This window comes from Oncorhynchus mykiss, chromosome 9 (genome assembly GCF_013265735.2).
Source record: "Oncorhynchus mykiss isolate Arlee chromosome 9, USDA_OmykA_1.1, whole genome shotgun sequence".
NCBI lineage: Eukaryota > Metazoa > Chordata > Actinopteri > Salmoniformes > Salmonidae > Oncorhynchus > Oncorhynchus mykiss.
In genome coordinates, this window is record NC_048573.1 from 13,179,323 (window position 1) to 13,199,375 (window position 20,053).

A 20,053-nucleotide genomic window follows, 5' to 3' on the forward strand; every position below is an offset into this window, starting at 1 on the left:
CTTTTTCAAGAGCCATCCCTGCACATCCCATTTCAGCGGCAAGGAGAAGAGGTTTCTGCAGTGATGTCAAAAACTTTTTAAATATACGTTTGTTTCCAGCGTGACGTGTCAGCAATTTCGAATTCTGGAGGTGGCGGGAAAATATGCAGTGGCGGGAAAAAAAGCGCATGGTCACAGCCACGATCCGACGGAGGCGGGTTTTCAGATGTACCTTGGGAGGCGCTGTCGAGCAATGTAAAACAAATAAATGATACACTATGTGTAACAAACAACACACGAGTACTGTCTTTGGTAACAATATGCATGAAATATCCCAAATAGAACCCCCCATCAAACGATTTTATGCACTGATATAAAAATAAACATGTACGTTCAATAAAGATAGAAATCAAGGCATGGGTCAAGAGAAAAACATAAGCAAACCACGTGTGGCATATAAATTAGTCCACCAGCATTTTATAAACACATGTCGCTATTTTATCAAAATAATGTGGTTGCCATTATAGGGGCGAGTGTGGTAATTGACCTATCAAACATCAACATGCCCGACAGACTAACAACGGGGAGGGAGGGGGAAAACAGAGAAGGGGGGAGGGTATTCATTATTTCGAGTCGTTTATGCTTGGCACCAGTGTGGGCAACAAAACAGGTAGTTAGCAGGGCATTATGTTACATAATTCTTAATCAGAAGAAAAATTATGCGTTTTATATTTGTATCGATTTTTAACAAAACGGGTGTATGTTAATGTGTATATATATATTTCAAAAAATATATACAAAAAAAAAGGTAATATATCAACCATAGAGGCACATCTTGAGGAGAACTGAACGTAACCACCGTGCATATATCGAGAAGGAAAGAAACATCTCTTTTGATATAGGTTTCAAGGCGTGGAAAGTGCGAGAAAACAGCAACCACGCTCATTCGGCCTGTGCTGCTCTGAGAAGCCAGGAGCTGGAGTTTGAAGGTGTAAAATACTCGCTATGGCGGTAAACTTGGACAAGGAAGCGTACTACCGTCGAATCAAGCGATTATATGGCAATTGGAAGGTAATTAGCACGATATAAATATTTGTATATCAAATTAGTAAAAGCTAGTAAAATCTGGATGCTGGCACGGCGGGGAGCCACGTTTTTAAAGTGCGTTTTTTGACTTTGTTTTCAGCATGAGTGAGTGCCGTGGTTGGTTTTGTAGCTACAGAAGCGCAAACCGCAATGATCAATTTGATTATATAGACTTACATGTAGTTATGAAACACTTGTAGATTGAATACATTCAGGAGACATTACACATCCTAAAAATGATAGTTACAACATGGCCACTTATTATGCATTGTATATTATCCACCAAGTCAGGCTGTTAACGTTAGCTATGCTAATATACAGTTAACTAGCTTAACCAGCCATATCTGGCACTTTGTGGAACAACCACTTTAGCACGTTGCCAGTCCAGCAAAATATTAATTCATTCTGAAGTTGCACCAAAATACGTTGTCAGAAAGTACCATGGAATGTTTTGCCAGAGATTGCTAGCTAGTTGCCGCTTGTCCACATAACTAACATCAAAGTTTGACATTTTCAAGCTAGCATGCTTACTGTAGCTAACTAGCTTTACATCGCGCCAAGCAGGCACTGATTTGTTGCATGCACTTTTTTCTTTTGAGGGCACAACGATTGATCTCATCTGCATTTGAATGCCAACCAGTAGTTCACTAGCAACTTTCTCTCAATCTTCATTGAGATAAAGCAATAGATATAGTTATCAACTTTAGCTAACATGTTCTTAACTGGTTAGCTAACTTTCCATTTATTCATACTTACCACCCGCACTCAAAAAGAACAAGCAACGTGTCGACCACGACTGTGGCTAACTGTACCTTTTTGCTCACTAGTTGACTTAGCTTGAACAATGTGAAACATTTCTATGTTAATCAACAAGTATCTATTTTTCTCTATTAGAAAGGAGAAGATGAGTTTGGCAAAGTGGATGCCATGGTGGTCTCCGTCGGGGTGGACGAAGAGATAGTGTATGCCAAATCCACTGCCCTGCAGGTAAAACTCATGGACTTAACCCTATCCAGGAGTTATTCCTGACTGAGCTCATCAGGGAAAATTGTGTGCATGTGTATAAGTGCATTCAGAAAGTATTCAGACTCCTTGACTTTTTCTACATTTTGTTACATTAGTCTTATTCTAAAGAATATATTTTTTAAATTCCCCCCTCAATCTACACACTATCCCATAATGACAAAGCAAAAACCGGTGTAGAAATTTTTGCAAATGTAAAAACCGAACATATTTACATAAGTATTCAGACCCTTTTCTCATTACTTTGTTGTAGTTCCTTTGGCAGCGATTACAGGCTCAAGTCTTCTTGGGTATGACACTACAAGCTTGGCACTCCTGTATTTGGGGAGTTTCTCCCATTCTTCTCTGCAGATCTTCAAGCTCGATCAGGTTGGATGGGGAGCGTTGCTGCACAGCTATTTTACGGTCTTTACGGTCAGCTATCGGGTTCTTGGTCATCGCCCACACCAAGGCCCTTCTCCCCCGATTGCGCAGTCTGGCTGGGGCGGCCAGCTCGAGGAAGTCTTGGTGGTTCCAAACTTCTTCCATTTAAGAATAGAGGCCAGCATGTTCTTGGGGACCTTCAATGCTGCAGACAATTTTTGGGACCCTTCCCGAGATCTGTGCTTCGACACAATCCAGTGTCGGGGCTCTACAGACGATTCCTTTGACCTCATGGCTTTGTTTTTGCTCTGACATGTACTGTCAACTTTGGGACCTTTTTATATAGACAGGTGTGTCCCTTTCCAAATCACATCCAATCAACTTGTAGAAACATCTCAAGGATGATTGATAGAAATAGGATGCACCTGAGTTCAATTTCGAGTCATAGCAAAGGGTCTGAATATTTACATAAGGTATTTCAGTTTTTTACTGTTTTTTGCTTTGTGTTGATTGAGGGTTAAACATTTTTTTTAAATCCATTTTAGAATAAGGTTGTAATGTAACAAAGTGGAAAATGGGGGAAGGTGGTCAGAATGCACTGTATGTGTTATGGCTTCTGTTCTGAAGAAACCTTGGTAGTTTACACTCCAGCATAAGCATATTGCATGGAGTAATTCATATACCCTCTTGTCCTTCCTCTCCAGACATGGCTGTTTGGTTATGAGCTGACAGACACCATCATGGTGTTCTGTGAGTCTAAGATCATCTTCCTGGCCAGCAAAAAGAAGGTGGAGTTCCTTAAACAGGTGGCTGTAACCAAGGGCAATGAGAACGCCAACGGGGTTCCACCAATCACACTGCTCATCAGGGAAAAGGTAAGTGTTGATTGGTAGACTCGGGATGTTCTATCCCTGATTCGCTGTCAATGTGTATTCCCCCATTTCAGGACAGTTCTTTAATGTGTGTGGCACAAGAAGTTGGTGTGACCGTTCGTGTGTTTGAAAGTGTGTGTGTGAGTGCATGCACTCATGTCAATGTATTTGAGCAGAATGATAACGCTTTAACACTCCTCTCCCCCTCCTTCCCTCAGAACGAGAGCAACAAGGTTAACTTTGAGAAGATGGTGGAGGCGATCAGGGCCAGTAGGGAAGGCAAGACTGTGGGTGTGTTCAGCAAGGACAAGTTCCCCGGCGAGTACATGAAGAGCTGGAACGACATGATCACTGCCGAGGGCCTGGAGAAGGTGAGCGAAAGGAGGAATGTGGGGAGGGAGGAAGGGGTGAGATGGGTTGATAATAAAATATCATTGTTTCCATGTGGTATCAATTTGCAGAATGGTGGGTAGCTGGTCTGTGGCGGGAGGCAGTGTTGCATTAAAAAGAGACTCGCATGTAGCTAGTTATTGGTCTGCAACAGGTCACAATCCTTATGGGCTCTCCCTGCCTCCATCTCTCTCTCACCTCCCCCCAGGTGGACATCAGTGCGGTGGTGGCCTACACCATTGCCGTGAAGGAGGATGGGGAACTGGCTCTGATGAGGAAGGCTGCAGCCGTCACCAGCGACGTCTACTCCAAGTTCTTCAAGGAGCGCGTCATGGAGATCGTGGACGCAGACGAGGTAGGCTTTGTAGTCACGCTCATTACCCGCTCCTCCATCGCCTGTAGACGGGTGCAACATCCCAGCAACCACATTCATATGATATAGCCATCCTGGAAAGCCACTGTTATCATTCAGACAGGTGCAGTCAAATTTAAGATCTAGACTATGTCCAAATAGTTTTGAACCATCTCATTTTGTCCCCAAGATGACAGAAACAAAGCATTGTTTCCTGAATGTGTTCTCTCCTCTGTTCCCTAACAGAAGGTGCGCCACAGTAAGCTGGCTGAGTCTGTGGAGAAGGCAATCGAGGAGAAGAAGTATCTGGGGGGAGCAGACCCCTCCACGGTCGAGATGTGTTACCCCCCCATTATTCAGAGTGGGGGCAACTACAGCCTCAAGTTCAGCGTCGTCAGGTAAACAGCTGCTTCCTGTTATGTTCATGTTTTAAGTATCCCTATATTTCTGTTATTACTGTGCTATCACTCTGTTATTAGTGCTCCTGCACAGGAGTCTCAGTTGATGGACCTGAGTGTAATGGCGACGGATGTGAAGTAAACGTTGTTCAACTGGAGCCTAGTCGTTGTCATTTTGAGTTAACATTGGTAGCAGATGATGGCTAATAACTGCAATGTTGGAGGGAAAAGCAAGAGATACAGCAATGATGACGGTATGGGAACTTTGATCAGAGCACTGGATTCTGTGTGTAAAGAGAAAGACCGTGCCTACGAGGCACATTCAAACGTTGACAGTGTAGAGACATTTCGGGTTGCGATGACGGACTACATCATTGATTTGGAACAGAGGTACAATAGAATGCGCAATTACGACATGGTTCTCCCGGATGCAGCGTCAGCTTTCAAGTTGCTAGATACTACTGCCTGTCTGGATGTTAGGGGGAACAGTTGGCTTTGACTGCTTGTACTGTGCTGACCTTTGCGTCATTGAAGTCGGCACTAAAAAGGATTTTTGATGGAAAGACGGATGGAATGCAAGTGAGGGACGTGGAATATTACACTGAGCAGCAGAGAAAAGGTGCCAACAAGTCACGTTCTCAAGACCACCAGACGAGGGCGCCATTGCCCGGCACAAATCCACTGGACAGATATGAAAGGAGATCAAAATATGCTATTTGTCAGAGCACTTACCATTGGGTTAAAGACTGTCCTCATACAAATGAACACGTTAAACTAACAGAGGAACATGTAAACACAGAGAGAGAGCAGTGTACCATTACACTGTTTTCAAACTAATCTGCTTTTGAGATCTTTATAGTTGAATCCTTAGGTTCCGCTGTGAGTGATACTGCATGGACACGGACAGTGTGTGGCGCAGAATGGCTTGATAGAGATGTCAGTGAACGAAATATGAAAGAAGTACAAAATATGATTGGCACACCAAGCAACGGAGCTTTCACATTTGAAGATGAGAGAATTGTCCATTCTACCAAGAGTTTAAGATACCAGTAAACGTTGGTCAGACTAAGAGACATTGAAACAGAGGTGGTCCCTACAGATATCCCCTTACTATTAAGCAAAGCTTCCCTCAAGAAGGCAGGGGCTGTACTAGACATAGAAAATGACACGGCAGTGATGTTTAAACAACCAGTGACCCTTGAACTTACTACATCGGCCCACTATTGTGTAAACATTTTAGACGGACGTCAGAGTCCATGTAAAAATTTGATTCTGACGGACACAACACAAAGTATTGTTAACTTCACAAACAGTTTGGACATGCTACAGCTGACAGTCTTCAGAAATGACTCCACAGTTCAGGGAATAATGATGAGATTATTTCCATTCTACTGCAGATAGTTAACAGTTGTGAGATGTCAGAAATACAGCAAACCTAAGCCCAAACCAGCTGTTGGTTTGCCACTGGCTTCCAAGTGCAATGAAACAGTGGCCGTAGAACTACATGAGCCTGGACCAAGTGTGTGGTACTGTCACATAACCCACCACTTTACACGCTTCAGTTCTGGAAGCCTTGTGGATACATAGAAACCCAGTGAAATGGTCAAGCACTTCATTCACTCCTGGATAAGTGTGCATGGCCCGCCCCAGAAATTGTACAGTGACAATGGAGGAGAATTCAATAATAATGAAATAAGAGAAATGGTAAAGAAATTCAACATGGAAGTAAAGCAACTGTTGCATACAGTCCATGGAGCAATGGACTTCTGGAGAGACTTAATCAGACACTCAGAGATCATGCTGAAAGTGAAGCAAGACAATGGATGTGACTGGAAAACAGCCCTAGATTGGACTTTGATGGCAAAAAACTCAATGCACAATGTTCATAGTTACAGCCCATAGCAACTAGTGTTGGGGCAGAACCCTACTCTTCCCTCTGTACTGGTTGACAAGCCACCAGCACTAGAAGGGACCAGTGTGAGTGCATGGGGGTGGGACAGCACCTTTCAGCACTACATGCAGTGAGAAAAGCGTTCACTGAAGCAGAGTGTTCAGAGAATTCACAGGGCTCTGCGTAAACCGCTATGTCCCGCAGATGAGAAATACGAGACTGGAAACAAAGTACACTACAAATGAGTTTACTGTCAAGAGTGGAAAGGACCGGGAGTAGTCATTGGCCGAGATGGTGTGGTGATATTTGTGAGACACGGAGGCACCATTGTCAGGTTGCATCACTCAAGATTGCGGAAAGTAAATGATCAACAAGATGTAGGGGCTGTTGCTGAGAATCAGCCTCCCACTGCAAATAACAAAAAGGATGCATTAACAGACACAAACCTACCAGATGTCGGATCCAATGATACGGACACTGAAACAGGAAATGGAGCAGAGACCTTCAACCATGACAGGTAATACTGTTGTGTTCAAATTAGGAAAAACGTTCATCGACATATTTGTTAAGACAACGTGGTTGTTCCAGTCTGAAAACTGGACAAACTGTTAAATACATGGACAGCGAAAGTGGTATTCCACACACAGCAACAGTCATTGGACGAGCAGGAAAAGCCAAAGGAAAACACCAGAACTGGTCCAACTTGCACTACTCTGAACCAGCTACACTTTCTGGTACAACAGGGCCAGCTGACCTGTCACTTGTCACATGATTTCATCCAATAGAAAATTGAGACAGAATGACATTCAAAATGATGTACTTGAAACAAAAAATGTGTCATTTGACTCGGCTAAACTATATGAGATCAGTAATTGGAGGAAAAATTGAGTGTTTTGAGGAAGTCAAAGACATTGGACAAAAATGTCTCAACAAGGTGGGTGTTTACCCTTAACCGGAATAGTGCCAAAATCATGTCTAGTTGCTAGAGGTTTAGAGGAGCTGGCTGCTAAAGAACTCCCAAACGACTCACTGACATGTGCCTCAGTCACTCAGATTGCTGCTGACGGTGATCTGCCAGAAAAAAATGGAAACTTCATTCCATAGACATCAAATCTGCATTTTTGCAGGAAACGGAGCTGTCAAGGGACAGACATCTGACCTCCGCCTGAAGCTAAGAGCGAAGGAACACTGGAAACAAAAAAAGTGTGGATATGGCCTGGCAGGTGCATCTATCAACTGGTACAACAAAGTGAAGGCGGCAATGCTGAGTACAGGTGGAAACATGTCAAGTGGATCCCGCAGTCTTCTATTGGCTTGATCAAGACTGCAATGTGACTGGACTACTACCTGTCATGTTGATGACTTCATCTGGGGGCGTGGCTCACAGACCTTTGCTACAACTGTGATTCCACACCTCAAAGCTGTTTTCCTGGTCGACCACAAAGCAACAGCCTGCTGACTGTCAGACTAAAAGGGAGCATCCGGTCTTGTGTTCCTAAAGTAATGGAAAGTGGCAACTTGAGTAATACAAATAAAAACCTTGTCACTCAACCCATTTGTAATGGGGAACTTAAACAATACTGGGGACATTTTCAATATTTTGTTTTATTTGTCTAAAGAAAAGTGGGAGATTGTTAAGTTCATGTTTTAAGGATGCCTATATTTCTGTTATTACGGGGCTATCACTCTGTTGTTAGTGCGCCTGCGCGGGAAGTCTGATGGACCTGTCCTGAGTGTAATGGCAACGATGTACGGTGAAGTAAATGTTGTTCAACCTAGTCGTTGTGTCACTTCCATGGCGACGTCTTCAACGACCGTCCCCACTGTGATGTCTATTTCTTGAACCTAGTTTCAGTGCTCAACCTTAACATGCAAAACTATTTTCTTTTTTAATTAACGGGTTAATCCAAAATGTGACCCATTTTGATGATAAAGACCAACTTCTTTCTGTATCACACATACAGTACCTGTCACTGCAGACTCATAAGACGTTATAACACCTTTTATAACACTGCTCTAACTCTTCAGCGATAAGAACCACATGCACTTTGGGGCCATCACCTGTGCCATGGGGATCCGCTACAAATCGTACTGCTCCAACCTGGTCCGGACCCTGATGGTGGACCCCCCACAGGAGATGCAGGACAACTACAGCTTCCTACTGCAGGTGGAAGAGGAACTACTCAAAGAGCTCAAACACGGTGAGGGATGGAAGGGAGATGCAGGGTGTTTGTGTTTTACGGGGTAGAGCACACATGATTTACGTAACCAGACTTTATTTCAAGTTCTTTCCCTCTTACCTTGTTCTCTGTAGGTATAAAGATCTGCGACGTGTACAATGCCGTGTTGGACTACGTCAAGAAGGAGAAGCCCGACCTGGCGGCCAAATTCACCAAGAACCTAGGGTAGGACACATACTCTTACCTTCTCACACACATGGCCTCCTGTAGGCTTGGGCGGTAATCCAGATTGTCATACCTTCGTACCGACCTTGTGCCATTCCGGGATATTCTGTAATACCAGCGATGAACACAAAGGACACTATTTTCAAACCCCACTGATCCTCTTTAATCCGAAGGTTAGCTATGCTAACAAGTACATGTAAAATCACATAGAGAATGATAACTTAATGCTAACGAGCGGCTGTAGGCTGTGTTGTGGGCTGTGTGGTCGGCTGTATGGTGGGCTGTGGGCTGTGTGGTCGGCTGTGGGGTGGGCTGTGGGGTCAGCTGTAGGGCCTACCTGTCACCCTGAATCTCAGTCCAAGAGGCGTCACTGCAGTACCTGGTTCGAATCCAGGCTGCATCACATCCGGACGTCATTGGGAGTCCCATAAGGCGGCGTACAATTGGCCCAGCATCGTCCGGGGTAGGCCGTCACTGTAAATAAGAATTTGTTCGTAACTGACTTGCCTAGTTAAATAATAGAAATGAAAAAGGCACAGTGATGCAGACATGTTGGTGGTTTACCCAATAAATTACTGTGAGCTTGTGTACATACAGTCTGCAACTCTTATCTTATCTAAAGTATTTGCAGGACAGACATCCCAGCTAATAATACACTTATACAAGTAACTCAAAAATGCTACTCAAGGCCTCCCGGGTGGCGCAGTGGTCTAAGGCACTGCATCGCAGAGACACCAGAGACTCTGGGTTCGAGCCCAGGCTCTGTCGCAGCCGGTCGCGACCGGGAGACCCATGGCGCGGCGCACAATCGACCAGATCGCTAGGTGTACGGTGTTTCCTCCGACACATTGGTCCGGCTGGCTTCCGGGTTATCATATCTACACCTAAACAAAAATATAAACGCAGGATGTTGTGTTGGTCCCATTTTTCGTGAGCTGAAATAAAAGATCCCAGAAATGTTCCATACACACACAAACCTTATTCGTCTCTAGTTTTGTGCAGCAATTTGTTTAAATTTGACTGCAGGTATTTACTTAAAGATATACAAACGTATTTTAAAAAACTTCAAAGAAATAGATTCAGCAGTATTGGAAAATACCATCCCATGGCTATTTTCAAACAGGGTGGGACATGTACTTTTGGTCCACCAGCCGCAGTAGCTGGTGAATACCCTTATTTTACCAGCCACATTTCATTCTGAAAGAAATGATAGTGAAGATTAATCACAGAACACAGTACCTGCTTTCTCCACTAGGTTAGATATTTTCTCTTCCAGAGCTGACACATTTTTTATTTATTTTTTTACATGGGTTTGGTATTGTATAGGGAAGTAAATAAAATAAAAACTGCTCCTAAATGCTCTGTGTAACCACCTGCCAATTTGGCTGGTAAATACCCCAATATTACGGTATACTGCCCAAGCCTATTGAGGATAGAGTATTTATCATGTGTTGATTTTGTGCGTCCCCTCTCCCTGCTGTAGATTTGCCATGGGGATAGAGTTCAGAGAGGGTTCCCTGGTCCTGAACAGTAAGAACCAGTACAAACTGAAGAAAGGTGAGCACTCAAGTCACTGTAGTGTCTTACTGACTATAAGTAGGATACTTTGTAGACATGGTGTTTTGTGAGTGTCTCATACAGAGGCCATTTTAAAGGGTGTGTAGAGCGGACACTCATCACTCATCGTTGTGTGTTTTACAGGCATGGTACTGAGCATCAGCCTGGGGTTCGCTGACCTGGTCAATAAGGAGGCGAAGAAGGAGGAGCAGAAGAAATACGCCCTGTTCATAGGAGACTCCGTACAGATCAATGAGGTAGGAGAGAGGAAGGATGAGGGGGTGGCGGGGGGTGGAAGGTTGAGGGGGGGTGGGGGGTGGAAGGATGAGGGGGTGCGGGGGGGTGGAAGGATGAGGGGGGGTGGGGGGTGGAAGGATGAGGGGGTGCGGGGGGGTGGAAGGATGAGGGGGGGGTGCGGGGGGTGGAAGGATGAGGGGGGGCGGGGGATGAAGGATGAGGGGGGGCGGGGGATGAAGGATGAGGGGGAAAGGAAGAAATGTGCCCTGTTTATAGAATATACAGGTCAACAAAGTAGGATATATTTCACTCTTTTTTTTGATTTTATTTTTTTAACAAAGTGACTGTCAAACATATTTAGTTATCTATCAATCACATTTGGGTTGTGATATTTGCTCAGTGATGGCAGTAAAGAAACACGTATAATGTATATCTTTAAGGATGATCCAGCGACAGTTCTCACTCCGGTCAAGAAGAAGATAAAGAATGTCGGAATCTTCCTAAAGGTACGAAAGATGTCATATCTAAGGTGCATATCTATTTTAAATGTTTAGTTAGGGCTCTATGTCCTCTGTTTATATTTAAGCAACAAGGCCTATGGTATATTGTCTGACATACACGCGGCTGAAATACTGTTTCGGCCAATCAGTATCCAGGACCCAAACTACCCAGTTTAGCCCCCCCCAAAAATACGATTTGTTTCTTCTTGACAGAACGATGAGGAGGAAGATGATGAGGAAGATGCTGACGATGCAGAGGAACTACTGGGGAAGGGAGCGCGTGGACAAGCTTTACTCCAGGACAGGACTAGGGTGGGTGTGTGTGTCTGTGTATGTGCTTGAGAGACATTCACTATACTTACACCATCTCAGTTTGTGTGTATGAGCTGAAACGCTGTCTTTTTGATTGGTCAGAATGTGAGAAACTGTTATTTATTTGGGCAGAACGAGATGACGGCAGAGGAGAAGAGGCGGGCTCACCAGAAGGAGCTGGCCGATCAGGTGAACGAGGAGGCCAAGAGACGTCTGACAGAACAGAAAGGAGAGCAACAGATCCAGAAGTGAGTGAACGAGGGGAAAAGAGGAGGAGAAGGGATGATGGTATAATAATTGGAGGGATATGGGAGACCAGAATGAGAGGAGGCTGGTAACAGTTGAAGGAGTGGAATGGAACGGAGGGGGAGAGGTGGTAGAATCTACATGATTGGGGAGAGGTGGAAGAACGAGAGAATTACGAGATATTTATAGTATTTATAGGAAGAATGAGATATTTCTAGTATTATGTTGGTCTAAATTATCTTTCGTAGAAAACAACTAGAACATACATTTGCATGATTAAATAATTCATGATTTCACTCCCTATGTTTATGTAGATCGTCTTTCCAAAAATGTGTGACGACACCAATGAATTAAATGATTAAATGCAGTGTTTCCTTCTCTTTTCCAGGTCCAGAAAGTCAAATGTCTCCTACAAGAACGGCTCTCAGATGCCTCGAGAGAAAGATATTCGAGACATGAAGATTTTCATCGACAAGAAATATGAGACGGTTGTTATGCCTGTCTTCGGTATTGCCACCCCTTTCCATATCGCTACCATCAAGGTACACCTCTCACACTCACACACACAGACAGACACGAATCGCAATTTGACCGAATTTGAGACTATACCTATCTGAGGATTAAAAAAAAACATTTCTGTGTCCCTCTGTCTGTGTAGAACATCAGTTCGTCGGTGGAAGGAGACTGGACGTACCTGAGGATAAACTTCTATGTTCCCGGCAGCTCTCTGGGACGCAACGAGGGCAACATTTTCCCCAACCCTGATGCCACCTTTGTCAAAGAAATGTGAGAGGAAATGTGTGTCTGAGTGCCCATGTACTGCATGTTTCACTGTTGTCAACTATCCAGCAGATAGACTGATAGTCAGTGTGTGTGTGTGTGTGTTTTTATCCATCTTTATCCACCTGCTGCTGTGTCTGACGTTGCTCAAATCCCCCCCACCCTCAGTACGTACCGGGCGTCGAACCTCAAGGCGCCTGGCGACCCAACAGTCCCGTCCACTAACCTCCAGAACGCCTTCCGCATCATCAAGGAGGTACAGAAGCGCTATAAGACCCGGGAGGCTGAGGAGAAGGAGAAGGAGGGCATCGTCAAGCAGGACTCTCTGGTCATCAACCTGAACCGCTCCAACCCCAAACTCAAAGACCTCTACATCAGACCCAACATCGCCCAGAAGAGGATGCAGGGGTCGCTGGAGGCCCATACCAACGGTGAGGAAAAGGTTCCATTAACAAGGAATTGAGAGAAGAGGAGAGGAATGGAGGAACGAACAGAGGGGAAAGAGAGAATGGTTGAGGTTCTTCGCAGATCACAGCGTTGCTGTAAAGACCAAGAATGCTGTGTGCTCTCAATCAACATTTGTCATTTAGCTGACTCTCTTACCCAGAGTGACTTACAGGTAATGCATCCATCTTAAGATGGCTGGGTGAGACAACTACATATCAGTCGTAGTAAACGTATTTTTCTCTAAAAAGTGGGGTCTAGTAGGAAAAAGTGTGTCCCTCCAGCCTCAACGAACCTGGTAAATAACATGCCTGTCTGTCCAGGACAGAACCTGGTAAACAACATGTCTGTCTGTCCAGGACAGAACCTGGTAAACAACGTGTCTGTCCAGGACAGAACCTGGTAAACAACATGTCTGTCCAGGACAGAACCTGGTAAACATGTCTGTCTGTCCAGGACAGAACCTGGTAAATAACATGTCTGTCTGTCCAGGACAGAACCTGGTAAACAACATGTCTGTCTGTCCAGGACAGAACCTGGTAAATAACATGTCTGTCTGTCCAGGACAGAACCTGGTAAATAACATGTCTGTCCAGGACAGAACCTGGTAAATAACATGTCTGTCTGTCTGTCCAGGACAGAACCTGGTAAACAACATGTCTGTCCAGGACAGAACCTGGTAAACAACATGTCTGTCTGTCCAGGACAGAACCTGGTAAACAACATGTCTGTCTGTCTGTCCAGGACAGAACCTGGTAAACAACATGTCTGTCTGTCTGTCCAGGACAGAACCTGGTAAATAACATGTCTGTCTGTCCAGGACAGAACCTGGTAAATAACATGTCTGTCTGTCCAGGACAGAACCTGGTAAATAACATGTCTGTCTGTCCAGGACAGAACCTGGTAAATAACATGTCTGTCTGTCCAGGACAGAACCTGGTAAATAACATGTCTGTCTGTCCAGGACAGAACCTGGTAAATAACATGTCTGTCTGTCCAGGACAGAACCTGGTAAACAACATGTCTGTCTGTCCAGGACAGAACCTGGTAAACAACATGTCTTGTCTGTCCAGGACAGAACCTGGTAAATAACATGTCTGTCTGTCCAGGACAGAACCTGGTAAATAACATGTCTGTCTGTCTGTCCAGGACAGAACCTGGTAAATAACATGTCTTGTCTGTCCAGGACAGAACCTGGTAAATAACATGTCTTGTCTGTCCAGGACAGAACCTGGTAAGTACCATGTCTGTCTGTCTGTCTAGGACAGAACCTGGTAAATAACATGTCTGTCTGTCCAGGACAGAACCTGGTAAACAACATGTCTGTCTGTCTGTCTGTCCAGGACAGAACCTGGTAAACAACATGTCTGTCTGTCCAGGACAGAACCTGGTAAACAACATGTCTTGTCTGTCCAGGACAGAACCTGGTAAATAACATGTCTTGTCTGTCCAGGACAGAACCTGGTAAGTACCATGTCTGTCTGTCTGTCTAGGACAGAACCTGGTAAATAACATGTCTGTCTGTCCAGGACAGAACCTGGTAAGTACCATGTCTGTCTGTCTGTCTAGGACAGAACCTGGTAAACAACATGTCTGTCTGTCTGTCTGTCCAGGACAGAACCTGGTAAACAACATGTCTGTCTGTCTGTCTGTCCAGGACAGAACCTGGTAAACAACATGTCTGTCTGTCTGTCTGTCCAGGACAGAACCTGGTAAATAACATGTCTGTCTGTCTGTCTGTCCAGGACAGAACCTGGTAAACAACATGTCTGTCTGTCTGTCTGTCCAGGACAGAACCTGGTAAATAACATGTCTGTCTGTCTGTCCAGGACAGAACCTGGTAAACAACATGTCTGTCTGTCCAGGACAGAACCTGGTAAATAACATGTCTGTCTGTCCAGGACAGAACCTGGTAAATAACATGTCTGTCTGTCCAGGACAGAACCTGGTAAATAACATGTCTGTCTGTCCAGGTTTCCGTTTCACGTCCGTCCGTGGGGACAAAGTGGACATTCTCTACAACAACATTAAACACTCCCTCTTCCAGCCATGTGACGGAGAAATGATCATCGTACTGCACTTCCACCTCAAGGTGTGTGTGACCTTAGGCTAAGTACAAGATGTCTGACTGCACTTCCACCTCAAGGTGTGTGTGACCTTAGGCTAAGTACAAGATGTCTGACTGCACTTCCACCTCAAGGTGTGTGTGACCTTAGGCTAAGTACAAGATGTCTGACTTTCTATGCATTGGTAATCAAGATGTGGGTATTTGGGTCTATGCTTTCCCCCGTGGCACTTGGGAGTGGTCTTGATTTAGTTTAGATATGTGTTTGTGTGTCCATTTTGACTAATCCCACCCCTCGTCCTCCATCAGAACGCCATCATGTTTGGTAAGAAGCGTCACACAGACGTGCAGTTCTACACAGAGGTAAATATGAGATTAAATAAAGTTGTGATCCTATGTTTTATCTTACCTTATTATATTGTCTTCATATTGTCTCATCCTACCTTATCTCTTAGGTGGGTGAGATCACCACAGACCTGGGCAAGCACCAGCACATGCATGACCGCGACGACCTGTACGCCGAGCAAATGGAGAGGGAGATGAGACACAAGCTCAAGTCTGCCTTCAAGAACTTCATCGAGAAGGTGGAGACCCTCACCAAGGAGGAGCTGGAGTTCGAAGTGCCCTTCCGAGACCTCGGGTATGAGGGGGGGGGGGGGGGGGGGGGGGGGGGGGGTGGAGGAAAGTGATTGGAGGGATATTGACAGGGTTAAGTCATTTTGGGAAAGTGAGTATTTAAAGGAAACATTCACCCACTTTGAATTTTGTCTACTTTTTGTGCCTCTTTGAGTGATGTTCTATTGATTCCCAAGGACATTTCATGTTTTAATGTGTATCTGAGCGATGGCTGAGTTTAGCATCATATGATGGGTGGCTCTTGTCTTTCAGCACAGAGTTGGGTGTTCAAGTAATGAACTGTATGAAACTGTTGAAGTTAGTTACTGTTTGTGTTCAGGTTCCAGGGCGCCCCCTACAGGAGTACCTGTCTGCTGCAGCCCACCTCCAGTTCCCTGTGTAACACAACTGAGTGGGTGAGTGCCTGCTAGTACTGTTACTGCTCCTGCTGCTAGTACTGTTACCGCTCCTGCCGCTAGTACTGTTACCGCTCCTGCCGCTAGTACTGTTACCGCTCCTGCCGCTAGTACTGTTACCGCTCCTGCCGCTAGTACTGTTACCGCTCTTGCCGCTAGTACTGTTACCGCTCCTGCCGCTAGTACTGTTACCGCTCCTGCCGCTAGTACTGTTACTGCTGCTAGTACTGCTCCTGCTGCTAGTACTGCTCCTGCTGCTAGTACTGCTCCTGCTGCTAGTACTGCTCCTGCTGCTAGTACTGTTACTGCTGCTAGTACTGCTCCTGCTGCTAGTACTGCTCCTGCTGCTAGTACTGCTCCTGCTCCTGCCGCTGGTGTTTAGTAGTAGTAGTACAACACCTTCCCTGATATAGCCAGCAGCACTGCTTGCTTACTCCCATGTGTTTTAAACCAAGTTAGGCCTTGAGGCAGGTATTTGAATACAGATCTAATAATAAAATCCTCAAGGGGTTAAAAGGGACATGCTCTCAGCAGTCTGTTTTCATTCCATCCTTCCTCGTCCTCTCCCTCTCTCCTACCCCGTCCTCTCCCTCTCTCCTTCCCCGTCCTCTCCCTCTCTCCTTCCCCGTCCTCTCCCTCTCTCCTTCCCCGTCCTCTCCCTCTCTCCTTCCCCGTCCTCTCCCTCTCTCCTTCCCCGTCCTCTCCCTCTCTCCTTCCCCGTCCTCTTCCCTCTCTCCTTCCCCGTCCTCTTCCCTGTCCTCTCCCTCTCTCCTTCCCCAGCCTCCGTTCGTGGTGACTCTGGATGAGGTCGAGCTGGTTCATTTTGAGCGTGTTCAGTTCCACCTGAAGAACTTTGACGTGGTCATCGTCTACAAGGACTACAGCAAGAAGGTCACCATGATCAACGCCGTGCCCGTCAACTCACTGGACCCCATCAAGGAGTGGCTCAAGTAAGTACATCAATTAACCCAGACTAGTTTTTCTGACTAGATTACTAATCTACTGCCTTTCCTCAAAGTCCCACCCACAGTGATTGATTGACAGGTCTGAAACCCTACCAACTCTGACTCACAAACATCCTGCCCCCTCATCTGAAAATTCCACCCACAGTGATTGACAGGCCAAACTCTTAGTGGTAGTTCACCCAAATTACAAAATGACATTGGTTTCTTTATCCTAGGTGTCGACAGCAGCAGATCCAATAACATACATCATTTTAAAGAACAAGCATTGTGGCAATTCATATTTTGCAGTAAAACTAAATATTACTTTTAATTTCAAGAGTACAGGTTTAATGTTAAAGGTTCTCTTCCTTATAAAATAGTCCTGATCATGAAGGTCTTGGCCTAGACGATATCCAAAACAAGTAACGCACTGAATGCATACATTTTCAGTCATTTTAATTGTAGTCTTTCTACTGAATGCCACAACTCCTCTTACCAATCTGGGAGGTAAAGTTGTTAAACTATTTAATAAATCAGCTGTGCATTTTGGATGGAATCAAGGCATTAGAATGTACCAGGGGCCTCCACAAATGGACCTTGTTCTGCCCCTCAAATTCAGGGGACATACCCCCTCCCCTGGCTGGCTACTTTTCTTCTGTTTGGCTGGCTACTCCATGAATCTACGGAAAACACGGATTAACCAATTAGTCAGTCCACTCACTGGACCCCATCAAGGAGGGGCTGAAGTACATCAATTAACTAATAAATACCTTAACCAATCAACTTATAAGCCGGTCTGTCAACTCACTGGACCCCATCAAGGAGGGGCTGAAGTCGACTGGATCAGTAGGTAGTGTGGCACTCGCAACGCTAAAGTCGTGGGTTTGATTTCAGATCTGCAACCAATACGAAAATGTAAGCACATCTGTTAAACGCTCTGGATTAAGTGTCTGCTAAATGTCATATAGCCATCAACCAATCACTTTATGGATTCCTTTTTAACTGTGAATTTGTTTTTGGGGGAAAGGAATTAGATTTGAAATAGTTTGTGTTTTAGTGGAGTTTTACCAAGTGTAGCTCCTCAAAAGAAATGAATACTTTAAAAACCTGTCTCGTTCTCCTCTGTGTCCCTCGTTCTCCTCTGTGTCCCCCGCTCTCCTCTGTGTCCCCCGCTCTCCTCTGTGTCCCCCGCTCTCCTCTGTGTCCCCCGCTCTCCTCTGTGTCCCCCGCTCTCCTCTGTGTCCCCCGCTCTCCTCTGTGTCCCCCGCTCTCTCTCTCTCTGTCATTCTCTGTCCAGTTCCTGTGATATCAAGTACACCGAGGGGGTCCAGTCTCTGAACTGGACTAAGATCATGAAGACTATAGTGGACGATCCAGAGGGCTTCTTTGAACAGGGGGGCTGGTCTTTCTTAGACCCGGAGAGCGAGGTGTGTGTGTGTGTGTGTGTGTGTTATTGCAAGATACAAAACCGTGTTAAAATGAAAATGTTGGACAAATGTATTTCTCTCTCCATCTGTCTCAGGGGGAAGGAGCAGAGGATGACTCTGAGTCGGGGGAAGACGAGACATTTAACCCCTCGGCAGACGAGAGTGAGGTAGAGGAGGAAGACAGTGATGAAGATTATGACTCGGAGAGTGAGGACTCCGGTAATGGTAAGAAGTCATGTTGAGACGCACACACACACACACACACACACAGAGACTTAGTAGTGTGTGTGGCCGTGTGTATTTCAGACTACAGTGCGTCGCTGGGCAGTGAAGAGGAGAGCGGTAAAGACTGGGATGAGTTGGAAGAGGAGGCCAGGAAAGGTGAGTCTACTCTACATTCTCCCCAAGGAGGGAGAAACCTAGCTTACCATCCCTGAAGCAAGAGGTACCATCGCTTGCTGCTCCATGGTAGAGGAACACTGGAAAATAATCCTACTTTGTTATCCGATGTGAATTGGAACTTCTTCGCTGACCTATGACATCTTTGTCCCCGTGTGTTTTGATATTGACACTCTTCCTGTAATGTGAAATCAGTTTCAAATGTCTTGGTATTGAGTGTCTGTCTCGCACCTCCTCTCCTAGCCGACAAAGAGTCTCACTATGAGGACGCGGAGGAGACCTCGTCGGCTAAGCGGAAGGGTCGCTCGTCAGCCCCGCCTCCCAGCGCCAAGAAGAAACGTCGCCACTGAATGGCACCACCACTAGACTGTCTCACCTACGCACACACTGCCAGAAACATTGTTGATTCAATCCCCCTCTCCTCTAATTCATCTTGGCTCTGTCATTTCCCTTTGTCTTTCTCTCACACACACACACACACACACACACACGCTATACGATGTGTATATAGAGGTAGTAGCACACCCATGCGTTTGTATTAGGCCGTGAGTGTCGTGATTAAATGGGCATATCGTACCTGACGGTAGACGGTTCATTCCTCCCTCCATTCCTTTGGCAACTCATTCCTCTGTTTCCAAGGGCCAGGTGTGTGTGTGTGTGTGTGTGTGTTTTGAAAGGGTTTTAATTGCAAACTATTGTTTTTCTGTTAAATTGTTTCTAAACCAATATAGTAAGCAGTGATGATACAGTATCTTCTGCTAAGCATTTTTACAAGATTTAGTCTAAACAAATAATCTTCCATTCCTCCTTTCTACCGTTCTGTCCTTCTTGGACATAGTTTATTTGTTGAGAGCGGTGTGTGTGTGGGGGGTGGGGGTGGGGGGGGGCAGAGCAGATATCAATTCCGTTTTCCAATTCCTTTTTTATGGGGGTTTGTACAGACTGACTGACGCTCAAGAACCTCAATGTCTCTAATTTCCCCACCACTTTCCTCCATCTTTCTGTTAATCCTGGATAGGTAGACTGTTGAATTGTTAATTAAAAATCCTGATGTTTTTGTAATAAAATTCAAAAATAGTGGTTATTTTGTCTTTTTCATTCATTTGAGTGTCACTGTCAATGCTGCCTATTAATAACTATGAGATTGATTAACCATTCTCTGTGCTACAGTGTTCACTTCTGTGTTGGTCTAGCATGACCAGTCTTCTGTTAAATTATTCTCATACAAAATTTGTATATAGTGATTTGAAAGTAACAAAGTGCTTCACATCGTAAAATAATGAACTGAAAGTACTAACAAATAAACACAGGACCGGAGGAAGGAGAGTGTTGTCTGGCTACCATCTCTGCCA

General features: G+C 45.1%; 1 protein-coding gene across 2 annotated transcripts; it reads left to right on the forward strand.

Annotated features, from left to right (window-relative positions):
* Positions 1-588: 588 nt before the first annotated feature.
* Positions 589-19,779, forward strand: LOC110531513 (FACT complex subunit SPT16). Of its 2 annotated transcripts, XM_036989166.1 has the most exons (26): positions 589-649; positions 882-1,050; positions 1,960-2,052; positions 3,156-3,326; positions 3,542-3,694; positions 3,922-4,068; positions 4,312-4,463; positions 8,383-8,555; positions 8,669-8,759; positions 10,243-10,316; positions 10,461-10,573; positions 10,994-11,059; positions 11,267-11,365; positions 11,498-11,613; positions 12,000-12,153; positions 12,270-12,397; positions 12,560-12,822; positions 14,809-14,927; positions 15,210-15,263; positions 15,356-15,540; positions 15,856-15,931; positions 16,712-16,881; positions 18,173-18,302; positions 18,398-18,527; positions 18,609-18,683; positions 18,945-19,779. In XM_036989166.1, the coding sequence occupies exons 2-26, from the start codon at positions 985-987 to the stop codon at positions 19,049-19,051; spliced, it is 3,105 nt and encodes a 1,034-aa protein (XP_036845061.1). In that variant the 5' UTR covers positions 589-649; positions 882-984; the 3' UTR covers positions 19,052-19,779. The 2 variants fall into 2 exon arrangements, with proteins under 2 accessions (XP_036845061.1, XP_036845060.1); XM_036989165.1 differs by having other exon boundaries at positions 602-1,050.
* The last annotated feature ends 274 nt before the right edge of the window (positions 19,780-20,053 follow it).

Coding starts and splice junctions, on each gene's coding strand:
- LOC110531513 (XM_036989166.1), top strand. CDS start 985: ATGGCGGTAAACTTGGACAAGGAAGCGTACTACCGTCGAATCAAGCGA. Junction 12,823..14,808: donor GCTGGAGGCCCATACCAACG/GTGAGGAAAAGG, acceptor CTGTCTGTCCAG/GTTTCCGTTTCACGTCCGTC. Junction 15,264..15,355: donor ACGTGCAGTTCTACACAGAG/GTAAATATGAGA, acceptor CTTATCTCTTAG/GTGGGTGAGATCACCACAGA.